Source organism: Nuphar pumila, chromosome 13 (genome assembly GCF_984573655.1).
Source record: "Nuphar pumila chromosome 13, dmNupPumi1.hap1.1, whole genome shotgun sequence".
Taxonomy (NCBI): Eukaryota; Viridiplantae; Streptophyta; class Magnoliopsida; order Nymphaeales; family Nymphaeaceae; genus Nuphar; species Nuphar pumila.
Genome location: NC_143261.1, coordinates 78,134,502 through 78,160,001, shown reverse-complemented (window position 1 = coordinate 78,160,001; position 25,500 = coordinate 78,134,502). Strand labels below are relative to the sequence as shown.

At 40.0% G+C, this 25,500-nt stretch overlaps 1 protein-coding gene across 3 annotated transcripts in view; it reads right to left on the bottom strand.

The window, feature by feature from the left end:
• Positions 1-25,500, bottom strand: part of LOC149818814 (uncharacterized) — a 250,458-nt gene that overhangs the window by 168,852 nt on the left and 56,106 nt on the right. For all 3 annotated transcript variants that reach the window (XM_089984377.1, XM_089984379.1, XM_089984378.1), the window contains one exon: positions 22,669-22,766. In XM_089984377.1, coding sequence (XP_089840503.1) covers positions 22,669-22,766 — 98 coding nt within the window. The remainder of the gene's footprint in view (positions 1-22,668; positions 22,767-25,500) is intronic.

The following is a 25,500-nucleotide window of genomic DNA, read 5'->3' as shown; positions in this document are numbered from 1 at the left end:
ACCACAAACGGTTCCCACGATATCAGATCTTCGATCAGCTTCCACCCCGCAAATAACAAATTAACGGAAATGCTGGGAGACTTGCGGCTCAGAGCGTCGGCCACAACGTTCGCTTTTCCTGTGTGGTAGGACAAGGTAAAGTCGTAATCCTTGAGGAATTCCAGCCAACGTCGTTGCCTCATATTCAGCTCCTTCTGCGAGAACAAATATTTTAGGCTCTTATAATTTGTAAAAGCCTCAAACCGCTCTCCATATAAATAGTGTCGTCATATCTTCAATGCGAAGACCACCGCTGCTAACTCCAAATCATGAGTTGGATAATTTTTCTCATGTATCTTAAGTTGGCGTGATGCGTAGGCGATCACTCTATCGTTCTGCATTAAGACGCAACCCAAGCCTGTCCCAGAAGCATCGGTGTAAATCACGAAGCCGCCTTTACCCGACGGTAAGGCCAAAATAGGAGCAGTCGTAAGACGTTCCTTCAACATCTGAAAACTGCTCTCGCACATGTCCTCCCACACGAACCTAGCTTCTTTCTTCAGAAGCTGCATCATAGGTAGAAAGATCTTAGAAAAGTCCTGGATAAATCTTCGGTAATACCCAGCTAATCCAAGAAAACTCTGAATGTCACGAACATTCCTTGGCTGCTGCCAACTGAGTACAGCCTCGACTTGCGCTGGATCCACAGACACACCTTCCTTGGAGATGACATGTCCCAAAAACATGATCTCCTCGAGCCAAAACTCGCACTTGGAGTACTTAGCGAACAAACGCTCATTTCGCAAGGTTTCGAGAATAACTCTCAAGTACTCACGATATTGCTCCCAGCTATCTAAATACACCAAGATGTCGTCGATGAACATGATCACGAAGGTGTCCAAGAAAGGTTTAAACACCCTATTCATGAGATCCATGAACGCTTCAGGAGCGTTAGTGAGTCCGAAAGGCATGACCGTAAATTCGTAATGCCCATACCTGGTCCGGAAGGCCGACTTGGAGATATCATCTCTCTTAATTCTGAGTTGATGATACCCAGATCTAAGGTCGATCTTTGAGAAGATCTTGGCCCTCTGCAACTGATTGAACAGATCCTCGATGCGTGGCAACGGGTACTTATTCTTTATTGTCGCCTGGTTAAGCATCCGATAATCGATGCACAACCGCAATGATCCGTCCTTTTTCACGAACAAGACGGGAGCTCCCCAGGGCGAGACACTGGGGCGAATGAATCTCTGATCCATCAACTCCTGCAACTGCTTCTTGAGCTCTTCGAGCTCGGCTAGCGCCATCCGATATGGAGCCTTAGAAATTGGCGCAGTACCCGACAGCAACTCGATGCTGAACTGCACCTCGCGAGGTGGAGGAAGACCTGGCGGTTCCTCCGGGAAGACGCCTGGAAAATCTCGAACAATCTCCAAGTCTCCCATCGGAACTCGCGTCGGCTCGGACTAGATGACACTGACCAAAAAGGCAGTGCATCCCTTCCTCAGGTAGCTCTGCGCCTTCAACGACGAAATCAACTTGCTCGCCCGAACGGGTTTCACGATCTTGAATTCCATCTTGGGCATTCCTGGTGGCGATAAGACAACCCTGCTATCTCGGCAGAAAATCTTGGCATGATACTTGTGCAGCCCATCCATGCCCAGGATGACATCAAATTCCGTCATCACTAGCAGGATAGCACAAGCCGGTAGATGTCGATCTGCCAAGACTACATCCAACTCTGGTACGTAGGCCGCACAAGTGGTGTTTTTCCCAATAGGGTTATACACTTCCAGGGTATTATGCAAGGGTTTTACAGGTATGTGCAACAACTCGGCAAAATTTACCGAAATAAAAGAGTGTGTGGCACCACAATCAAAAAGTACAAAAGCCGCTTGGTTAGCGACAAGAAGGGTACCTTGCACTAGGTCGCCCTTGGTCAACTGCTCGGACTTGGCTGAGTAGACGTGTCCCGACACCCTCCTCCCGCCTGCCTGCAGTTGCGGCGTCTGATACTGCTGTTGCGGCTGTGGTGGCCGAGGGAGCAAAGGTGCTCCGCTGGTTTGCCTGGAATCGTCAGCCGCTTTTTTGCGGCAATCACGTGCATAGTGGCCCATCTTGCTACAATACAGGCATCCGCCTGTGTCAAACGGGCACGCCTGCCCATTGTGAGATTGCTGGCATCTAGGGCATACGTTGTCAGCCTACTGCCTGGCTGGAGGGTTTCCCTTAGGCCGCTGACGCTTTAAAGGAGGATATCGTTTCCTTCCTCCTTCGGTCTTTACAGGAAGGAACAGTCGTTTGCCTGGGTCACCGGAAGGTGTCTTCAGCTCACCACCCGTAGCGGGTGACCTCCTGCTTTAAGTACTTTTGGTGTGCTCCCAGGCTTCACTCAAGAGGGTGGCGACAGCAACTGCCGCCGAGAAGGTCGAGGGCATGCTCGTTAGGACCCGATACATGAGTCCCTCCTTCAGCCCCCGAACAAACTTTCCTGCTCGCGATCATCCGCGAACAGGTTGGGGCAGTAGGGTTCTAAACTCTGGAATTTGGTGATGTAATCCGTCAAACTCGAATTTCCCTGGAAGAGCTCCAAGAACTCCACCTTCTTCTTCTCCCTCGCGTGAGGCGGGAAGTAATTCTCCAAGAAAGCCTTTCTGAAGGCTTCCCAAGGAATGGGCGAAATTCCCGAAAACTGCACACCCCGGGCCATGTCCCACCAACTGCGGGCATTCCCCTTCAGCCTGAAGGTCCCGAATAGCGTCTTCTTGTCATCGAGCACTGACAAGACCTCGAACACTCGTTCCACCTTCTTCACCCAGTTATCAGCCATGTCTGGGTCGGGCTTGTCGTCGAAGGTCGGGGGGTCAAGCTTCAGAAATTTCTCATACGTCACTGCGGTATGCGGGATTGGCTCAGGAATGGGCGCTGGTTCCCTTTGGGAAAGAATCTGGTCTCGCATAGCCGCTGCCAGGGAACTTAGGGAATCCATCACGAAACTCTGCTGATCTGACCATTCGTCAGCAGACCCTTCGTTCGAGTTTCTTGCCATCCTTAGAGTAAACAAGGAAATACCAATAATTAGAAACATCAGGAAGCTCGAGATAGGCCAAAACATACTTACCATTCATGTTTAACATGAGTAGTTTATAAAAATTCAGCAATGATGGTACATAAGCAGAACGTGTCAAGCCACTTAGCTTAACAATGCAAAATATACCTACTAAGCAAGAGGAAATGTATACTCACAGCGCGATGCGGATGCTCAATGGTCAAGAGTCCTTGCTTCCCTTAGCTCTGATACCAAGTTGTAACACCCCAAAATTTCTAACTTGCAAACCTTTCAGAAGAACAGCCAAGAGACTAAAAAGAGATCTCTTTATCTCAGAGATGGTTTATGAAATCAGCGGAAGACTATTCTTTTTTTTTTTTAATTTCAGAAAGGCAAGCTGGCAACTTTGGGCGCGCTAGCTAAAAGGACCAAAACGCACAACCCATGCTACTTGTAAACACTTGGAAAAGCCATTTTCATTTAAAAAGTTCTCCAAATAGTACAAAATTCAGATATCCCAAGGAAAATCCGTTACAAAACACCCAAACATCAGGATGCGAGCTAAGAGCAGGAAGAAGAACGTCTTGGAGCCATCTTGCCATCGCGCCATCGCCTGTGGTGTACCTAATCATCACTTGTACCCATAGAATGGGTTAGTTTCGCGAAAAACTAGTAGGTGCACAAGGGAGACTGCAGGAAACTGAATTATGTACATTTAATTCAGCAGGTTACGCAGTTTAAAGCGAATACGCAGTTTAAAACTAGTAGGTGCACAAGCGAGTCAGTAGTGCAAGCGAATCAATAGTGCATGTGAATCAGTAGTCAAGTGAATCAGTAGTGCATGTGAATCAGTAGTGCAAGCGAATCAGTAGTGCATGTAATCAGTAGTGCATGCGAATCAGTAGTGCAAGCGAATCAGTAGTGCAAGCGAATCAGTAGTGCATGCGAATCAGTAGTGCATGCGAGTCAGTAGTGCAAGTGAATCTCACGACTCAACGACCAGTGTGAACAGACCTTATGTTTCGATAATTACGAACCTGCGGGTACGCGCAGGCAAAACGTAGAACAAACTGAGACTAGTTCGGGCGTCTGTTATTCTATGTACTTTCAATAACTCGAATAGCTAGTTGAGTTCGCTCCAAAGGGACAGCTTTAGCCGAGAGAGGATTCCCCAAAGGAGGCTATGCCACGGACGCATCCAACTTCTGCAGAAGTGTTGAGCTAACTAATGTAGCCCCTTTCCCCTAACTCCAATGACTGGGGAGGCCGGATCGTTGTCCGTAGGGTGGTTGTTAACAACCTGTCCATTGGAGTTTGTATCGCTCTGTCCTCTCCCTTGACAGACACAAAGAAACGAATACGTACGTTAGGGGTTGCTTAACTAACGACCCATTCTATGCTGTGGTCTTTAAACCACTCGAGCATCTTGCCTGTGAAGGCGAATGTGAGGCCATTTATGTGATTACAGCATTGTGCGTTTAGCACTGTTCGAGGTCGCACGACCGTCTCATCCGATCATCGCAGTACTAGACGTGTCGTGCACGACTACAAGTACTCTAGTATGAAGGGGGTATAGCTCCTCAATGGAAGCCTCAACAGGAGTGTTTCACCAAGATATAAAGTTTATCAACTTTACTTTATCTTTTGAAACAACAGTACCTTGTGCCAACATTATGCAAAAGTAAGAAATTGGGCGCAGAGTGCGACGTAAGGTAAAGGCGGTAAGCAGAAGTGCAACGCTAAACCTCGACGTGATGCGTGACGGCAAGTAACCTGATAGAAGGTAAAGGGCAAGGATTTCGGAACCGCATCCTTGAGTGAAGTGCATACCCGTATAAATATATATATTTGTATATATATATTCATTTAATGATTCCTTTTAGTTTAATTACACTTAATTCAATTATCCAAGTCTTCCGTGCAATATTCCCCTACCCTAGAGAGTTACGAGCTCGCTGGCGTCTGCGGATGTACACGATTGACGGCTCGCGTCGCAGAGCGTGAGTGGGATCCGTCGTAACTGCAATTATGCGATATTAACATGCAACCCAAACAAAAGTAAAAGCAAGGAGAAGACTCGACTTCTCCGATAGATAGGGCTGGGCCAAATGACCCTTGCTGCTAAAGAGCAGGGGCCATCGGCCCCCGCAGGTTATTTTTAAAGAGACAGGGGCCTTCGGCCCCTGTTGGAAATCTTAAAAGAAAAGAGAAAGAAAAGCAGGGGACCATCGGCCCCTGCTGGTAAAGTACAAAGGCAGGGGCCGATGGCCCCTGCTGGAAAAGTACAAGGGCAGGGGCCGATGGCCCCTGCTGAAAATGTACAAAGGCAGGGGTCGATGGCCCCTGCTGGAAAAACACAAAGGCAGGGGCCGATGGCCCCTGCTGAAAATGCACAATGGCAGGGGCCTGCTGGAAAAACACAAAGGCAGGGGCCGATGGCCGCTGCTGAAAATATACAAAGGCAGGGGCCACCGATGGCCCCTGTTGGAAAAACACAAAGGCAGGGGCCACCGATGGCCCCTGCTGGAAAAACACAAAAGCAGGGGCCGATGGCCGCTGCTGAAAATATACAAAGGCAGGGGCCACCGATGGCCCCTGTTGGAAAAACACAAAGGCAGGGGCCACCGATGGCCCCTGCTGGAAAAACACAAAAGCAGGGGCCGATGGCCCCTGCTGAAAATGCACAAAGGCAGGGGCCGATGGCCCCTGCTGAAAATGTACAAAGGCAGGGACCGATGGCCCCTGCTGGAAAAGCACAAAGGCAAGGGTCGATGGCCGCCGATGGCCCCTGCTGAAAATGCACAAATGCAGGGGCCAATGGCCCCTGCTGAAACAACAAAAAGGGCAGGCAGAGGCCCCTAAACCCCCTGTCGAAACCCTCCTCACAGGCGGCAGGTGGGGTTAAAACCCCTATCGCACGGCCCTTCCACGTCGTAAACAACCAATGGGAAGGGCTTTGCCCCCTGTCGATGACAGGGAGAAGAGGAGAACGAGGAAGGAGAGGCAGCGAAACGAAAGAGAAAAGGGAGAGCAAGGCGTACCTGGTGGTCGCCGGAGGGAACTCGCCGGCAGGAAGAGGGTTGATGATGTCGGTGGCGGCAGGCTGTCGAGAGCTGCCGGCGTCGGTGGATGAGCGAGAGAGAGTCGGAGACACCGAGGAAGACAAGAGGGTCGGTGAGGTAGAGAGTCGGGGACGAGAGGGTAAGAGAGAGAGAACAGAGAGCGAGAGGCGGTGCGGGGGGGTTTCGTAACCCTCCTCCCGCCTGCCTCGCTGTCTTTAAAAGACAGCGAGAGGCGGTGATCCGGGTCGGCTCCGGATCCGGCCCAAATCAAACAATTTTTTTTTTCTGCTACAATGGCATAATTGTTAGTTTGGATCATGGATCCGACCCGCACCACATTCCAAGGATCCACCTCGGGATGCGTGGGTGGTGGCATATTTGTAATTTAATTTTATTACTTGTATAATATTATACCCTGTACAACACTTATAAATAATAAGAGAAAAGGGAAAACCCTATTGCCGCCGACTCCCCTCTTCTCTCTCTTCTCTCTTTACCTCATCTTTAACTCTTGCAGGTTGATATTTCTGACATGGTATCAGAGCACAGGCGCAGAAATCAATCATCTAGAAGGCCTATAAGGACCAGCACGTGCTTCTAAAGGACGTAGGATTTATTTTTGTCTCTTTTCCTTAATCAGATTTATTTCTTTCTCTTTTCCTTAATCCTCTTTCACGTCATTCTAGTTTCTCTTTCGATTCTTTTCATTTTCAATATTTTTCTGGTACGCACGTCTTAATATTTTGTTTCAGTCTGCCAAATCTTTGTTTTTCTCCCCAAAATATTTCTGTTCAATATTTTTCTGGTTCGCACGTCACTATTCCTCTATGTAACGTGTGTGTTGATATCATTTTCAGCACACAACATTGTTGTTTTTCCCTCAATACACTGTTAGTACAGTCGGGATTCAATATTTTTCTGGTTCGCACGTCACTATTCTTCTGTGTAATGTGTGTGCTGATATTATTTTCAGCACACAACATTGTTGTTTTTCCCTCAATACACTGTTAGTACGGTTGGCATCTCATTCTTCATATAATCCATGGATTCCAAGTTGAACCCTAGTTTTCTTACTCACCTCATGACCCACAAGTTATCCCATGATAACTACTTACTTTGGAAGCGTCAGATTGTGCCTTTTATTCGCAGTCATGGTCTTTATGGGCATCCAGATGGGCGATCACCCGCCCCACCTACACATATCATGCAAGAAATAACAGGTGAAGATGGGAAGGTGAGTCAACTTTGAACCACCAATCCTGCTTATGACATATGGGTACAACGGGATCAGACATTAGTTGCTTACATAACTTCCACACTTTCTGATCGTGTTTTAGAAACTATTTCTGATGATCAATCTGCTGCCGAGTTGTGGAATGGACTAGCTCATTCCTTTTCTCAGGTTTCCGAATCTCGGGCTTTGCAACTCAAGTGGCAATTCCAATCCATGCGAAAAGGAAACAAATCTATTACAAAGTTCATGGGGGATGTGAGGGTGATTACAGATCAGTTAGCTGCCATTGGAAGTCCTATATCAAATAAGGATATGGTACAACAGGTATTAGGTAGCCTTGGACCTGAATATCGCATGTTTTGCACGGCACTCCAGGTTGTCTCAGTTCTTCCATGTTTTGATGATCTTCAATCTAAGCTTTTGCAATATGAGGTCAGTGTAAATCAGGAACACGCGTCAGATGATGCTCATCCTGTGATGATGGCACATACGCCTATTCAAACAGGAGTCTTATTTACTCGTCCCAATGGAACACCTATGAACAAAAGAGGATTACTACCTACACCAGGTGGAGGAGGTATTGGTTCAGGCAGTGTACCACGAGGGAGACGTGTTCCTACTTGTTTTCTATGCAACAAGCGGGGACATGTTAAAGCAAATTGCTGGTACAATCCTTAGAACCGAAACAAAACAGGGAGGCCAGATAGTAGGCCAGAGCAGAAGGCAACTCATCAGTTTGCACGCACTCCTCAGGGACAGGTTCTTCCACAGGATGTACAAAATATCCTTATGACTGCTTTCAATCAGATGAACTTGCGCCAAAATGATGAAGGTATATGGTATATTGATTCAGGGGCAGCATCACATGTTACTTATGATGCAGGTAAATTTTCTCACTTGACTCCTTACACTGGAAATGGCACTATAGTCATAGGACATGGATCTCACCACCCCATCTCTCACACTAGAAATGTCTCTCTTTCTTTACCTGAATCTCAATTACCCTTGTCAAATGTCTTACTCACACCTGCTATTCAAAAGAATATTCTATCTGTGTCAAAATTAGTTGATGAAACAAATTCTTCTGTTGAATTTACTCCTTCTGTTTATCTTAAGGATCTTCACACCAAGAAGATGCTCGTCAAAGGTGAACGGCGCGGGAACATGTACGTCTTTGAAGAATCTCATGTGCCTTTGAAGACGTCGTCTTCCGTAGCCGTGGCTTCTTCAGCTTCTTCCTTTCCAACATTTTTGAGTCGATCTACAGATCATAGTTCTTCATCTAGAGTCTTGAATCTTAATAAGCCAGACTTATGGCATCTTCGTTTGGGTCATTGTAATCAAGTTTTTCTTGACAAGTTGTCTGCTAAAGGTTTAATACCCGCAGTCAGTTTAGAGTCAAAATGTCCAAGTTGTCACTTATGCAAAAGTCATGTACTTCATTTTCATAGTATAAATAAAAGAGCAACAAAACCTTTTGAGATTATATGCTCAGATGTTTGGGGTCCTGCGCCCACTGCCTCTCTTTCTGGATCTCGATACTATGTACTCTTTCTTGACTCTTACATTCGATTTAGTTGGATTTACTTCATGAAAAACAAACATGAAGTTTTCAAGTTGTTCAAACAGTTTCATGCACTAGTCCAAAACCAATTCAATACCAATGTTGTATATTTCCAGTGTGATGGGGGGGGAGAATACATATCCCATGATTTTAGTGAATATTTGAAGAAGCATGGCATTATACGTAACATTTATTGCCCTCATACCCCTCAACAAAATGGAGTAGCTGAGAGAAAACACAGGCATATTGTTGAGACAACCTTGAGCATGACCCACATTGTGGGTATTCCTTTCTCTCTTTGGACAGAGGCTTTCCATACAGTTGTTTACATTATTAACAGGTTGCCCATGACCATCCTTGAAGATAATTCTCCGTATTTTGTTCTTTATAATTGTCATCCATCATATAAAGAACAACATCCTTTTGGTTGTGTATGTTATGTTCATATTGATCATTCATTGAGAAATAAGTTTCAAGACAGAGCTGTACAGTGCAAGTTTCTTGGGTATGCAGATGACTATAAGGGATACAGGTGTTATGATCCTCATACAGGCAAAATTCGGGTATCTAGAAATGTTGTTTTTTATGATGAAAATTTTGACACTCTGGGTTCATCTTCCACAAATACACAGGATAGTTATAATCCTTGGCTCAGTGACTCACTTTTATATGACTCGTTGCCTTATGAGGATTTATCTTTATCGACAAACAATGAACCTTATACTTTCGATGTGGAACCGCATATGGAAGACATTCCTCCTACAATAACATCCTCACGTTTTTCTGGTCTTGTTTATTCTCGTAGAGTTCATCCAGTCAATGATGAGACTCCTCTACGACGTTCCACTCGGATTAGACATCCTATAGATCGTTGGGTAAGTTATAACAATTTCTCTTTGGATTTTCAAACATTTATAACTAGAGTGTCCAAAGAAACAGAACCCTCCTCTTTTCATGAGGCTGTACATTCCCGTGCCTGGGTAGAGGCGATGAATGAGGAAATGGAAGCATTGCATGAATGCAATACATGAGAAATTGTACCAAGGCCAGATAACAAGAATGTTGTAGGATCCAAATGGGTATACAAGATCAAGCACAAACTGGATGGCAGTGTTGAGCGCTATAAGACTCGTCTGGTTGCACGAGGCTTCACACAACAGTATGGGCAGAACTACGATGAAACGTTCAGCCCAGTAGTAAAATTGGGCACTGTCAGGATTATCATTGCATTGGCGTTACAACATGGATGGTCACTCAGTCAACTTGATGTTAAAAATGCTTTTCTGCATGGTGAACTAAAGGAAGAAGTTTACATGGAGCAGCCCCCTGGTTATAGCATGCATGATTCATCAAATTGGGTATATAAACTTCAACGCTCTCTTTATGGCTTGAAACAAGCTTCTCGATCTTGGTTTGAAAGTTTTTCCACGGAGATCCAGCATCATGGGTTCACTAAAAGTGTTCTAGACCATTCATTGTTCATATTCAAAAGTGATACAGCTATTGTTTGGGTGCTTATATATGTTGATGACATCATTATTACCAGGAGTGATGAGGATCACATATCTTGGGTTAAGTCTATGCTGATGGCTAAATTCAAGATGAAAGACTTGGGTCCCTTGCGATATTTTTTGAGTGTGGAAGTTGATAGTCGACATGAGACTATTACATTAAGCCAACATAAGTACACTATTGATATTTTACTTGCTACAGGGATGGAGAATTGTAAACCAATTAGCACACATTGCCTTCTAAATCATAAGCTAAGTGCTAAAGAAGGCACTACTTATCATGATCCTACCATGTATCGTCGGGTTGTAGGGATGCTACAATACTTAACATTCACTAGGCCTGACATAGCATACTCTGTCAATCAGGCTTCACAGTTTATGCATGCTCCTACAGATGTACATATGGAAGGAGTAAAAAGGATCCTTCGGTATTTAAAGGGTACGATTGGAGATGGCTTGATGTATACCAAGGACACAGCTTATACGTTAGGGCATCGACTATTTACCTACACAGACGCGGACTGGGCTGGTGATCCTGACGAGCGCAGATCAGTTTCGGGGTATTGCATTCTTATCGGTAATAATATTATAACATGGAGTAGCAAGAAGCAAAAGGCAGTGGCGCGATCTAGTACTAAAGCAGAGTATCGTGCAATGGCAGTAGAAACAGCCGATGTTACATGGGTGGGACACCTACTGCAAGAATTACAAGAACCGATCTCGTCCTCTATGCTTCTTTGCGATAATCAGAGTGCTATTAATATTGCCTTTAATCCCATCCTTCATTGTCGTACGAAGCATATCGAGATCGATCAACACTTTGTTAGACAAAAGGTGGAAGAAAAAAAAATTGAACCTGCATATGTTCGATCAGATATGCAAGTTGCTGATATCTTTACCAAGGGATTATCCACTCATCAGTTTTGGGCACTCAAAGACAAGTTGAGCATGATCAAAGACCATACTCAACTTGAGGGAGGCTATTAGTTTGGATCATGGATCCGACTCGCACCACATTCCAAGGATCCACCTCGGGATGTGTGGACGGTGGCATATTTGTAATTTAATTTTATTACTTGTGTAATGTTATACCCTGTACAACACTTATAAATAACAAGAGAAAAGGGAAAACCGTATTGCCGCTGACTCCCCTCTTCTATCTCTTCTCTCTTTACCTCATCTTTAACTCTTGCAGGTTGATATTTCTGACAATAATAACTCTCACACTCTTGCAAATTTACGCAATAAATCACGCTCTAGCTCCGCAACCCGAGCCTCGTATCATCTATACTCGTAGGCGCACGCAGCTACACAGCATCCCGAGGTAGAGGAAAGTCGCACGAGGATTTTGGATGAATGAAATAAAGTATAAGAGTTCTGAGATAAAATAGTTTATTTTGCATACATGTAGAACAATATAACTTGTGTGCGAAATTTGGGTATATACATCAAATCTCTTGAAGAGGATCTTCTTAGTGCAAGGCTCGACTTCTCGAGCACGATATCTTGTTTTAAAAATGAATATTTCATCTATGTGTTGCTAGAGGCAACTAAAAGTATCCTGAGTCGGTTACTCAGAGGAAATGATGAGATCCACAGCGATCCAAAGACTTATCTGAAAATTCCTGTTTTATAGTGTTTGAGCATACCAAGTATATTACTGATTCTATAAAATACTGTGACGGGTTAGCCTTCGAGAAACCCATAAGTGACTATCGTAACTGGACCTTGAGACAGATACGGTACATACATTACAATAAGAAGTATGAGAGGTCATTGAGTACCTCGAAGTGTGCAATAAGCACTTTATTGAAATAATGATGTCGGCCTCCAAAGGCCAAAGGCCAAATGCTTAAAGAGCAATGCATGTCATGTGAGAACTAAAGAAATTGCAAGATATTAAATGTTTGCCCTCTTATCGTAAGTCATACCTTCAAGCAGGTACGATAGTACTTTTAGACAAGTATGTCACGTTGGTGTTACGATGTTTGGACGATGAGATTGTAATAACCTCAAAGCGTGCATATAGCACAAATGTTGAGATCACATAAATGGTGATAACTCGTCTTCACAGGCAAGATGTTCGAGTAGGTCTAACAAACCAGAGCAGTAGAATGGGGTGGCGGTTAAGAAACTCCCGTCGTACCCATTCGACCTTCACGGTTCATCAAGAGAGATGATGAATGATACAAAAACTATAATGGACAGGTTGTTAATAACCAACCTACGGGCAAAAGACTCGGCTTCCCCAGTCAGCGGAGTTAGAGGAATTGGGATTACCATGAATTATCCTAGGTGGTAACTCTCAGACACTTCTGCAGAGGTTGGATGCATCCATGAGCCACGAATGCCTTTGGGGATTTACTCTCTTGGTCACTGACCGTCCCCTTAAGAGCGGACTCAGTCAGCCATCCGGGTTAATGAAAAACACTTGACATAATAAACCTCTGAATCGGTCTCGGTTGTTTCTACGTTTCGCGTCTGTGCGTACCCACAGGTCAGTTAATATCAGAACTTAAATAATATTCCTTTCATAATAAGTTGTAGATGATTGATATTTATACTACTTGAAATGTTGTTATATATGTTTCAAGACAATAGATCTTTGCATAGTTTGCATATGTTGCACCTGCTAGAATAGATTACATTGTACTTGTTGCTTCTAATATAATAAATTGTTTATCTCATGAATGTCCTGCTTTATTTTATTTTATATTGTCTATTCGTGCACCTACTAGTTTGTTATGAAACTGACCTATTTCATGGGTAGGTGATGAGTAGGACTTCATAGGCGGTCGATGGCGCGATGCAACAAGACTTGAGATTGTCCTTCTTTCTGCTGGCATCTTGGCTCTGAGTTTTGAGTTTTTCTTTAGGTTATTGGATAATAGGAAAATGCTCATTTTATAATAAATTGCAGATTTTATTAATAATCTATTGTTTTGTTTTCTCACTTCCTTTGAGTAGTTGTTTCATGTGAAATGATGATTTTACTACTAACATACCCAGAATTTGGTAACTTGTGCTCCTTTCTAAATGTCTTCTGCTGTCGATTTTTTAAGTAAAAACTTTAATCTATGAAATGTTTTTCGTCAATGTTTTCCAAATCACAAGTTGAAATTTTGGGGCGTTACATAGATTCTACCTAGACCAGATCCCAGTAATATGGGTTCTGGACTAGGTCCAGTTCCATATTAACTTGGATCAAATGGATCTAATTCAGTTCGATCCAAACCAGAAAAAGGCAAAAATAGAGGCGGGTCATTTTTTAAAAATGTGTTTTTTGGGCCAACCGTAACCTGATTTCAGAAAAACAGGGCACCAATGTGCTCAGAATTACGAGGCGCATCTAACGGTATATATACATAATTTTTGCCTCTGAATTTTGCTTGAATTTAACCTGAATTTCGCTCGATTTTTGCTTAAATTTAAAGGTTAAAAACAAAAATTTTCTCAATAATTGGCTCATCTTGGTCTTGTTAGTGGGGTCTAGGCCATGCCCAGACACAGTTGACGTCACCTATTTTTAAATATATTCTCCACGATTTTTATCAATTTAATTAAAATTTTATATTTTTTGAATTTAAAAATTATGAAAAAATACACGATAATACAAGCTGCACATATACATGAGTACAAAGTTCGATAAAAACTGAAATATGCAATTATATTCAGGTGCATGAGCATGTAACTTGATAAATCTGAATTGAAACAAGATATACAGATACATGAACATGTAACTTGGCCAAATCTGAATCAAGACAAAATAATTCAATGCATAAACATGTAACTAGACAGATCTGAATTAAAACAATATGTTTCAATGCATAAGCTGTAATGAAGTGCCAAATGAAAAGAGCAACGTCTCCAAGCGAAAGCACGGAAGCACGCACATACACAAGATGCCACTAAAGGGCAAAATAAACCACAAAAGTGGTCAAGCACAAAAAGAAGATAAAAAATATATCTCACTTCATAGAATGCTTCAAAAGAAGCTTAAGGAATACATGGGGCTGAGCCCCTTATTTATACACAGCAAGGGACCCAAGGAGGGGCTCCCATAGAGTCGTTGGAGCCCCTCCAACGATCATATTTATGACCGTTGGAGGGGTCCAACGACTCTATGTGGACCCCTCTCAAATGTAAAAAAGAAAAAGTAAAAAATACAAAAAAGAAAAAGAATAAAGGAAAAAAGAAAGAAAAGAAAAAGCATATCAAGGATATGCGTGTACAAGTGAAATGACAGAAATACCCCTGTGGGGTTTTACAAAATATATATATATATATATATATTTTTATATATATTTATATATATAGATAGACACGTAGACATATATATATCATATATATGTATATGTGTCGTAATCGATATATATAGATATATATATAAATATACATCATATTTTAACATAAGCATGGAACTTGACAGATCTGAATCAAATCAGTATACACATGTAACTCGGCAGATCCGAACGAAGTATATGCATGTAACTTGGCAGATTCGAATTAAAACAATATACACATGTAATTCGGCAAATCTGAACCAAGGATGTGCATGTAACTTGGTAGATCTGAACAGAATATGCAAATACATGGTTATGCAACTCGGCAAACCTGAGTAAAAATATATTCAGCTGCATGCATATGAAACTCGACAAATCTGAGTAAAAATATGTTCAGATACATAAGCATGCACTCGATTAATCTGGATCAAAACCATATTTATATGCATGTATATAAAATACAACCAATCTGAAACACGAAAAAAAATTATTTACATGCATGCTTGTCAAACTTGACAAGTCTGAAACGAGAAAAAATTATATTTAGATGCATGATAAACTCGTTAAGTCTGAATCACAGGCATATATCCAAATTTATAGAAATCGACCAACCTGAAATATATATGGATATACATATATATCCAGGTTTGCGTGAACAAGAAAACTCGTCACACTTGAATATATATATATATATATATATATATTGAGATTTACGTGAGCATGAGAAAATCGACAATATGAATTCAAATACATGGTTTAAAAATCGACATGCATACCTTTAACATAAATGAACAAGGGAATTCAACGAATCATAAAAAAAAACATTATATATATAGCTTAAAAAAATCAGATTTTCCCTTTTTTCCCTAAATATATGACCAAATCGATTTTATACGTATTCCTTTCCGTGAAAAATTAGAGAGAAACGTGTACCTTGATTCGCAATGTAAAAAAATTGAGAAATCGATGGATGCTTTGAAAAAAATATTTTTTTCTTCTCCTTTTTCTTTTCTCTCTCACACACACTCTCTCTCTATCACACTCTCTCTCTCTAGAATATGAATTCTAGAGAGAGAGGCTTCTATACCTCTTTTATATATATTAAGTATTTAATCTAGAAGGGGGTGACGTCCCTTCTAGATGATTACCTTAGTTGGGTAGAGTTCTACTCTAACTTATCTTCTAGATATTTTCAATACAAATTTATTTTAATTATTTTATTGATTATGATTATTATTATTTATTTAATTTAATATCCAAAAAAATATTCCAGAGGGTATCGCCCCCCTCTAGAAAGCTCTATGGGGTAGAGTTCTACCCCAGGTAGAACTCTACCTCATCCTATCTTTAATTTAAAAGTTGATTTTAAAGTTTTAAAATGGCCATAGATAGATTTTGAATCCATATCTGGATCCAAGATCCAAACCCATATCCAAATCCACATGGATCCTACCTGAACCAAATCCTAGTCAACATGGATCCTAGATTGGGTCCAGATCCATACTAACTTGGATCAAATGGAGCGGATCCAATCTGATCCAGGAAAATGTCAAAAACAGAGGCCAGTCATTTTTGAAAAATGCATTTTTCGAGCCAACCGTAATCCCATTTAAGAAAAACAGGTCACCAATGCAATCAGTATTCCGAGGCGGATCTAACAGTGGTCATACCTGAATTTCGCCAGAATTTAAAGGTTAAAAACTGAAAATTTCTGAAATCATAAATAACTCAAATAGCTTATGTTAGAGGGCTCTGGGTCACGCCCAGACCTTGCAGACCTCACTTATATTTTAATATAATTTTTTACGATTTTATCAATTTAATTAAATATATAATTTAAAAATTATATTTTTTCGATTTGAAAAAAAATCATGGAAAAATATATGATATTACATATATAGGTAGATGAACATACAAGTGCACACATATAAATAGCTACCTAGATAGATACAAACATGCATGCATAGACACCACACCCACACCCACCCAACCCACACACACACACATTCAAGCAAGCATGCATGCACACAGGTGTGGATATAGTGTTAAAATATATATATATATATATATATATATATATATATATATATATATATATATACATTCGTATATATATAAGTATATATATATACATATATGTATATATATATACTATTTCTTATTTAGATAAATACCCGATAGGGGTATTCTTGTAAAACCACATATGTACCTTTTTCCTTTTTATTTTTTCTCTTTTCCCTTTTTCCTTTTCCTTTTTTCTTTATTTTTTCCTTTTTGTAATGACCACAAGGGGGCCCCACACTTGTAGTCGTTGGGGCTCCAACGGTCAGATTTCTGACCGTTGGGGCTCCCAACGACTACAAGGGAGTCCCCCTTGTGGTTCCTTTTAGTGCTTCCCTCCTCTATAAATAGAGGAGGTCTTCCCCTCTTAAATGTATGGGTTTTTACACCCCTCTCTCTCTTTCTTCAACAAATCCAACTTATGACTTTAAGTCATTTCCTATATTTGTGAGGTTTTGTGTGTGCACATTTGGTGTTTGTGTTCTTGGCTCTCGTAGTCACTCTTAAAGAGTGACTTTTGCTCTATTGGTGCTTCCGCCTCTTTTCATTACATGGTATCAGAGCTCGGTTGGTGATTGAGCTTCTCTTTTGACATCTTGGAAAGCATGCATCTCAAAGTTTTGAAGAAAGGAAGTATATTTGGTGCCGATGGAACGTGACTCTAAAGTGGAGCTCTCTTTCAAGCTAAATGGGTCCAACTATCTCATGTGGGCCTCCGCTATGGAAAATCATCTAAGAGGTAAGAAACTTTGGGGTTTTGTTATGGGGACTACTCCCGAACCCTCTCTTGTTCTTACCAAAATTGAAAATGAAGTTGAAAAGGCTTTAGATGGCGATGAGCGCATCAAAGCCATTAATGAACATCAATCCAAAATCGAGGATTGGGAAAGCAACCATGCCAAAATCTTGGCATGGTTTATGAACAACGTAGATCTTAAAAATTGTGCCAATATTGCCAAATTTAGAAGAGCCAATGAGGCTTGGTTTTTTCTTAAGGGTATGTATACCCAAAAGGATCTTGCTCGGCAATTCTTTTGCCAAGAAAAAATTCGTTCCACCAAACAAATGGATATGAATGTCCGGGACTACTTTAGCTCTCTAACTCCTCTTTGGGATGAGCTTGCCCTTCTTGAACCCAAATGGGTTGCTCTACAAGACATTGAACTAAGAAGGTAACAAATTGAAAAGGAGCACTTTTTTCAATTCCTTCATGGACTTCGCCTGGAATTTGAACAAGTGAGGGCATCTCTTCTCCATAGAAGCAAAGCCCTACCTATTGAAGACGCTCTTGCCGAGGTATGTCAAGAAGAAACTCGACTTGGCTTGAGCATTAGGAATGATGAAGTTTTGGCCGTTAATAGGCCCGGATCAAATGTTAAAGCATATAGACCTCCCCACTTTAACAAAAATATCAATGGGCCTAGAAGGGGAATAATATGCCATTATTGTAATGAACCGGGTCACATTAGACCGGCTTGTCCAAAACTCAAAGGTAAAGTTGCCGTGGTTGGGGAAACTTCTCCAAAGAAGGAAGAAAGTACCAAAGAAGGAGATATCAAAGAAACTCTAAATCACATCTCCGAAGTTCTTCAACATCTTCTCAAGACTTCTCCTTCAACATCCGGGGCCGCCATTGCCTACTCTTCATCTCCTCCAGGCATGTGGATACTAGACTCCGGTGCTTCTTTTCATATGACATCTCATAAAAATTCTCTTTCAAATATTTTTTCCGAACCTATATCTTCTTGTGTTTCAACGGCCGATGGTACATCACTAAAAATTGAAAGTATTGGATCTCTTGATTTCAAAAACTTTTTTGTTCCTAAAGTAAGAATCGTTCCTAAAATAAATTTAAATCTTTTTTCCGTATCTCAAATCACCGATCATGGATGCCAAGTCTCTTTCTCACCTAAGGATTGCACCGTGCAGGATCTCCAGTCAGGGAAGCTGATTGGGCAAGGCCATAGAAGGGTGACCTCTACTTTATGGATTTTTTGACTCTCCCACCTAAGGCATCATGCAATCTTGTAAAAGACAAAAGTATTGGAATATGGCATGAGAGACTTGGCCATCCAAATTTTGTAAAAATGTCTCTTTTTCCGTTTTTGAACAATACTTGTAAAGACAATCACATGACTTGTAAAGATTGCATTTTTGGGAAATCTAAAGCTATTCCATTTCCACAAAGAAGTTACTTTACCACTCGGCCATTTGAACTTATTCATTCCGATGTGTGGGGACCTTCCCCTATTTTATCTAAAGGAGGTTTTTCGTATTATGTGGTATTTATTGATGATTTTACTCGATTCACGTGGATTTACTTCCTAAGTCGCAAATCCGAAGTTTTCTCCTTCTTCAAAGAATTTCATGCAATGGTCAAAAACCAATTTTTGGGAAATTTATCTATTCTTAGATCCGATTCGGGAGGCGAATATATGTCCAATGATTTTCAAAAATATTTAAAAGAAAATGGAATTTTCCACCAACGTTCTTGTCCCAACACTCCACAACAAAATGGACTTGCGGAAAGAAAGCATAGGCACATAATAGAGACTACAAGAACGTTATTAATCTCAAGAAACATTCTAAAATCCTTTTGGGCCGAAGCGGTTCTAACCTCTACATATCTTATCAATAGGACCCCTTCGTCCTCTTTAAAAAATCTTTCTCCATTTGAAAAACTTTACAATATGTCTCCCGATTACAAAAGACTAAGAATTTTTGGATGTAAATGTTTTGTTTTAACTCACAAGAATGATAAACTTTCCCCTAGGGCTATTGAATGCATTTTTTTGGGATATGGCGAAAAACAAAAAGGGTATAGATGTTTTGACATACTTAAAAATAAGCTTTATATCTCTAAAGATGTCACATTCCTTGAAGAGGAAAGTGGTTTTTCGCACCAACCGAATGAAAATATTGATTATTCATTCTTATTTGACTTATTGTCTAACGAAAACATCATAGATGATCATATTGATTCTAATGAATCTCTTAGTGAAGATCTTGTTGAACATCCAAACGATGATCAAAACCTTAAAGAAAATGTTTCAAGACAAATTCAAGTCTACTCTAGAAGGAATGAAAGGAATCCTCCTTGTGCCCTTGAAAAATTTTCCCAAAATGAGTTCACCGAAGAGACTTCTCAAAGAAGATCAAATCGGATTTCCAAAATACCAAATAGATTTGTTTCTTATGATTCTTTTTCGCCTAATTTTCGAGCATGCCTTCTTGCTCTTCACTCTTTTCATGAACCATCTCATTACAATGATGCTAAACAATATGCTCATTGGAATGAAGCTATGCAACTTGAACTTAATGCTCTTAAAAAGGCACAAACTTGGGAAATCATTGATCCTCCCAATGGCAAGAAACCCATCGGATGTAGATGGGTTTTTAAAGTAAAAACTAAGAGTGATGGTTCATTGGAAAGGTATAAGGCTAGGTTGGTAGCCAAAGGATATGCCCAAGAGTATGGGGTAGATTATGATGAAACCTTTGCCCCCGTTGCTCGAATGACTAGTGTTCGAGCTCTTATTGCTATAGCCGCAGTTAAAAAATGGCCAATTTTTCAACTTGATGTTAAAAATGCCTTTTTGAATGGTAATTTAAATGAAGAAGTGTATATGGAACCACCTCCAGGTATGGATTTAAATGGAAAAATTTTGAAATTAAAAAAGGCTTTATATGGTCTTAAGCAAGCACCTAAAGCTTGGTATGATAGGTTTAGTAACGTATTAATAAATTTAGGATTTTCTTCTTGTTATACTGACACTGCTCTTTTTGTGAAAAGAACAGGTGACTTCATTATTATGCTTCTGTTGTATGTTGATGATATGATCATCACTGGGAATGACAAAAAGGGAGTAAATGATGTTAAGTCTATGCTAAAAGATACTTTTGATATGTCTGACCTTGGTTATTTGCGATATTTTTTAGGTATTGAAGTGGCTTATTCCGAACGTGGATACATCTTATCTCAGATGAAGTTAGCTGCTGAAATTTGTACCAAATCAGGAATATCTGATGAAAAGAAAGTTGAGACTCCCGAAGTTATCAATGCAAAACTTAGACTTGAAGATGGTGTTCTTCTTGAAGATCCAACTCCCTACCGTCAATTAATTGGATCCCTCACTTATCTATCCATCACCCGTCCTGACATAGCTCATGCGGTTCATGCAGCAAGTCAGTTCCAGCACGCACCTACCACGGTTCATATGGCGGCCGTAATGAGAATTGTGCGATATATCAAAAACACCACCTCAAAGGGACTCTTCTTATCCTCTTCCTCATCTCTTGAATTGACTGCTTTTACTGATGCTGACTGGGGAGGCAATCCCAATGATCATATCTCAATTACAGGTCTTTGTATCTTTTTAGGTGAATCTCTCATCTCGTGGAGATGCAAGAAGCAGCAGAAAGTCTCCTTATCATCTACTGAAGCTGAGTATCGGGCTATGGCGATGACAACTATGGAAATCGTATGGCTCAGAAGTCTCCTCGCTGACATGGGCGTCCTCATTTCCACTCCTACCAAGCTCTGCTGTGATAACAAAAGTGCGATATACATTGCCAACAATCACACCTTTCATGAACGGACAAAGCATATCGAGATGGATTGCCATTATGTTCGAGACGAATATCTCAGAGGGACTATGTCATTACCATATGTTACTTCAGAATATCAGCTGGCTGACTTCTTCACCAAAGCGCTTCCAACTCCACGATTTATGTTCCTCCTTAGCAAACTTTCGGTCTTCTCCCCGTAAAGTTTGAGGGGGCGTGTTAAAATATATATATATATATATATATATATATATATATATATATACATTCGTATATATATAAGTATATATATATATACATATATGTATATATATATATATACTATTTCTCATTTAGATAAATACCCGATAGGGGTATTCTTGTAAAACCACATATGTACCTTTTTCCTTTTTATTTTTTCTCTTTTCCCTTTTTCCTTTTCCTTTTTTCTTTATTTTTTCCTTTTTGTAATGACCACAAGGGGGCCCCACACTTGTAGTCGTTGGGGCTCCAACGGTCAGATTTCTGACCGTTGGGGCTCCCAACGACTACAAGGGAGCCCCCCTTGTGGTTCCTTTTAGTGCTTCCCTCCTCTATAAATAGAGGAGGTCTTCCCCTCTTAAATGTATGGGTTTTTACACCCCTCTCTCTCTTTCTTCAATAAATCCAACTTATGACTTTAAGTCATTTCCTATATTTGTGAGGTTTTGTGTGTGCACATTTGGTGTTTGTGTTCTTGGCTCTCGTAGTCACTCTTAAAGAGTGACTTTTGCTCTATTGGTGCTTCCGCCTCTTTTCATTACATATAGCTACATCCACATATCTAGTTTTTAAGCCTCAACAACTTTTGACACTTCATACTTGTGCCCAACACCAACATCCCTATCCATGTCTACATAATACATCCTCTTCATATAGAAAGCAATAAATGAGGTGGCTGAATGGAAGAAATTTCATTAGTAAGTGAATTTACCTATTTTCTAGTTATTCATACAATTTTGCTTTATACATTTATTTCCTAAACATAACTAGTACTGGCAAGAAAACCATCTTTACAAAATTAACAAATCAAAATTCTATGATATCAAGCATATCTAATTACCAATAGGTTAACAGGCCACAATTTTAAGATACCAGGATTCATATCAAAAATCACAAAAAAGGACAACCAACTCCACAAATTAAACCATGTACTTACATTAAAAAAAAGTGAACATATAGATGAACAAAAAAGATCTAGGAACCACATTAAACAGAATAATGGAACTCAAAGAGGAGGAAGGAAAAAAGATATTTGGAAGGTCTCATCGGAGATATAGGCAATAGGAATAGCAGTGGAAATGAAATCATACGGGAAATGAGTGACAATATACACACCAGAAGATCGTGAGCATGAATTTCCTCTATACAATGTTTAAGGTCTTCCACAGTACCATAAGATGAATTTAAGTTGTAAAGATCAGAGGGCATATAACCTGCAAATGAATAATAAGTAATGAATATAAATAAATAGAACCGAATAAAGAGGTATGACCAATATAAAGCCATTTGAAAGTGTTTTATCTCACAAGCACCATAAGGAACACAGACATGCATCTCATTTTGTTTCTTTTTGCCAAAGTATAGCGCCAATGTTTTCATATGACATATTCAGATGCAAACCAAATAATTCAAGATCAAAATTAGTCAGCATTATGCATATCTGTTGACAGGCATAACACTTTTTTCCTCCAAAGGATAAGCTAGGTATTAGATTACCAATACCAGATCAAATATGAAAGGCAACTACTAATGTCTGCTGTGTTAAGTTGTATCATATATATATATATATATATATATATATATATATATATATATATATATATATATATATATATATATATATATATATATATCAGAGTTGCCAGTCGAGGAAGCGGGAGCGGGAAGCGATACGGGAAGCGGAAGCGGGAAGCGAGGCACTTTCAAAAATTTAGGAAGCGGGAAGCGGGGGACCACTTAGGAGCGAACCGGGAAGCGTCTCGGAAGCAACATAGGAAGCGTCTCGGAAGCGACATAGGAAGCGAACCGGAAGCGACCTAAGAAGCTATAAATTTCTAAATTGTAAATTATAAGCTACAATGTTCTAAACTCTAAGTCTAACCTTAAAATTAACATAATCCACTACTTCACTTCATCATGCAAAATTCAAAATAAAAGTATACCAAAAAAATATTATAAGACCATGACAAAAAAGTAACATAAAAGTTTTTAAGTTGGACAACTCCAACTACATCATAAAAAAAAAAATAATAATTCAAGAGTTCATTAATCTGTCATCTTTCTCTTCCCCTTCAAGTCAACAATAGATCGCGAACTTTCTGCATCATCACGTGCATCTTGTCCTTCACGACCATGTCTTCTGCTCCTTCCTTCATTTCCTATAATGAATACGTTAAAAAGTTAAAATGTTCAAAAACCATAATTTAAAATATAAAAAACACAATATCAACATACCTTGCCTAGGTCTCCGGCTAAAGAAACGATCAATCCGACCATGAGGAACTGATGGTCGCTCTTGTATATCTGCAGTTCTACTAGCTCTGATGGATTGATTTGTATCCTCTTGAACTTCATTTGTACGTATAATTATTGAAGGTAATGGAGCTCTTGGTTGTGCATCTTTATGTTTGGATTTGGAAATAGTGCTTGATTGTTGTGCACTATCATCCAAATCTCTCCATCGCATATCCTCTAATCTCAACGTATTTTCTTCTACAATAGGAAGTTCTGAATTGATATCCCATTTTCGACTAGGCCCTTCTTTATAGTGATTGTTGCACCTTTTATAACAAGAATATAAAATATGAATGTTAATAAACAATCAATGATAAAAAAAGAGAAAAAAAAATACCAAAACAAAAGTACAACACAGTTTAATTATACCTGTCAATCAATCGAAGATTGGAATGAATATACACTAAGGTATCAGCACGATCTTCATTGAGCCTATTTCTTTTAACATTGTGAATGTAACTATAGGTGCTCCACACTCTTTCTGTAGAAGATGTGCTAATAGGTTGAGATAAAACCTTAATGGCTAATGCTCTCAACTCCGGTGTATCACCACCATAAAAACGCCACTAATTAAGCACTGACATTGTAGGATTCAGTGCATCTATTCGTGCTGCATTTCGGCTAAATCTTCCACTTCTTGATGCAAAAGCCACAAGTTATGACCTATAAAGTGTAGATAACTCTTCATTTCCAGAAGATATGACTTCAAGCGCAAGCATTGCACCGTCTAAGATATCATTATCCTTTTCTGCAAAAAAAAATGTTTAGTAACTATAACAAGAGAAATGCAAATGAAATAATAAAATAATTAAATCATTTAACTTTAAACTTTATTAAATAGATAGAATTAATTTTTTACCAGGAGAAACTCGTTTGACCCCTCCTGCTGCTGGGATTTTGAGATACTCAGACTCGTAATATTTTGGAGTAAGCATGTGGGCTCTATGGAGAGGCACATTCATTCTGTCCCATCTATTTGAGACAATCTTATGAATCTTTTCATATAAATCTGGTTGTCCTTTTAGATTGTCTTTGATTTCCCCCAATATGTTGTCCATGCCTTCATACACTTCACCAATTATAGGGCCTTCCTGATCACAAAATTTAATCATCTTATAGATGGGTTTTGTAATCAATAATGCTAAACGTACAGAATCTCAATATTCTTCATCAAGAACAGTTGTTTCTGTTGTAACAGCCCTTTTTTCATAATTTCATCCGTGCATGATTGCTTCCAATCACTCCATCTATCTGAAATTACTGTGAGCCTTAAGCTCTCCCTCACATCAAGCAAGCGTTTCAAAGTAGTATAATGTGAAGCAAACCTTGTTTTTGCAATCTTTATTAATTCTAATTTTTCATTGCTTCTAAAGATTGCTAGTGCTTTTGAATGATTTGTGATATACTTCACAATTTCTTTACTCTGCAAATATGTTTCTCCCAACCAATGAAACTCATGTGCCAAATCCTTGAAGATCAAATTAAGTGTGTGCACAACACAAGGTGACCAAAAAATATACTTGTACGTTTGTTTTAATTCTTCACCTGCTAACTTGCAATTTGCTGCATTGTCTGTAATCACTTGCACTACATTAGAAGGCCCCACAAGTTTAAATCCCGTCTTCAAAAACTCGGCAATGTTTGCAGCTGACT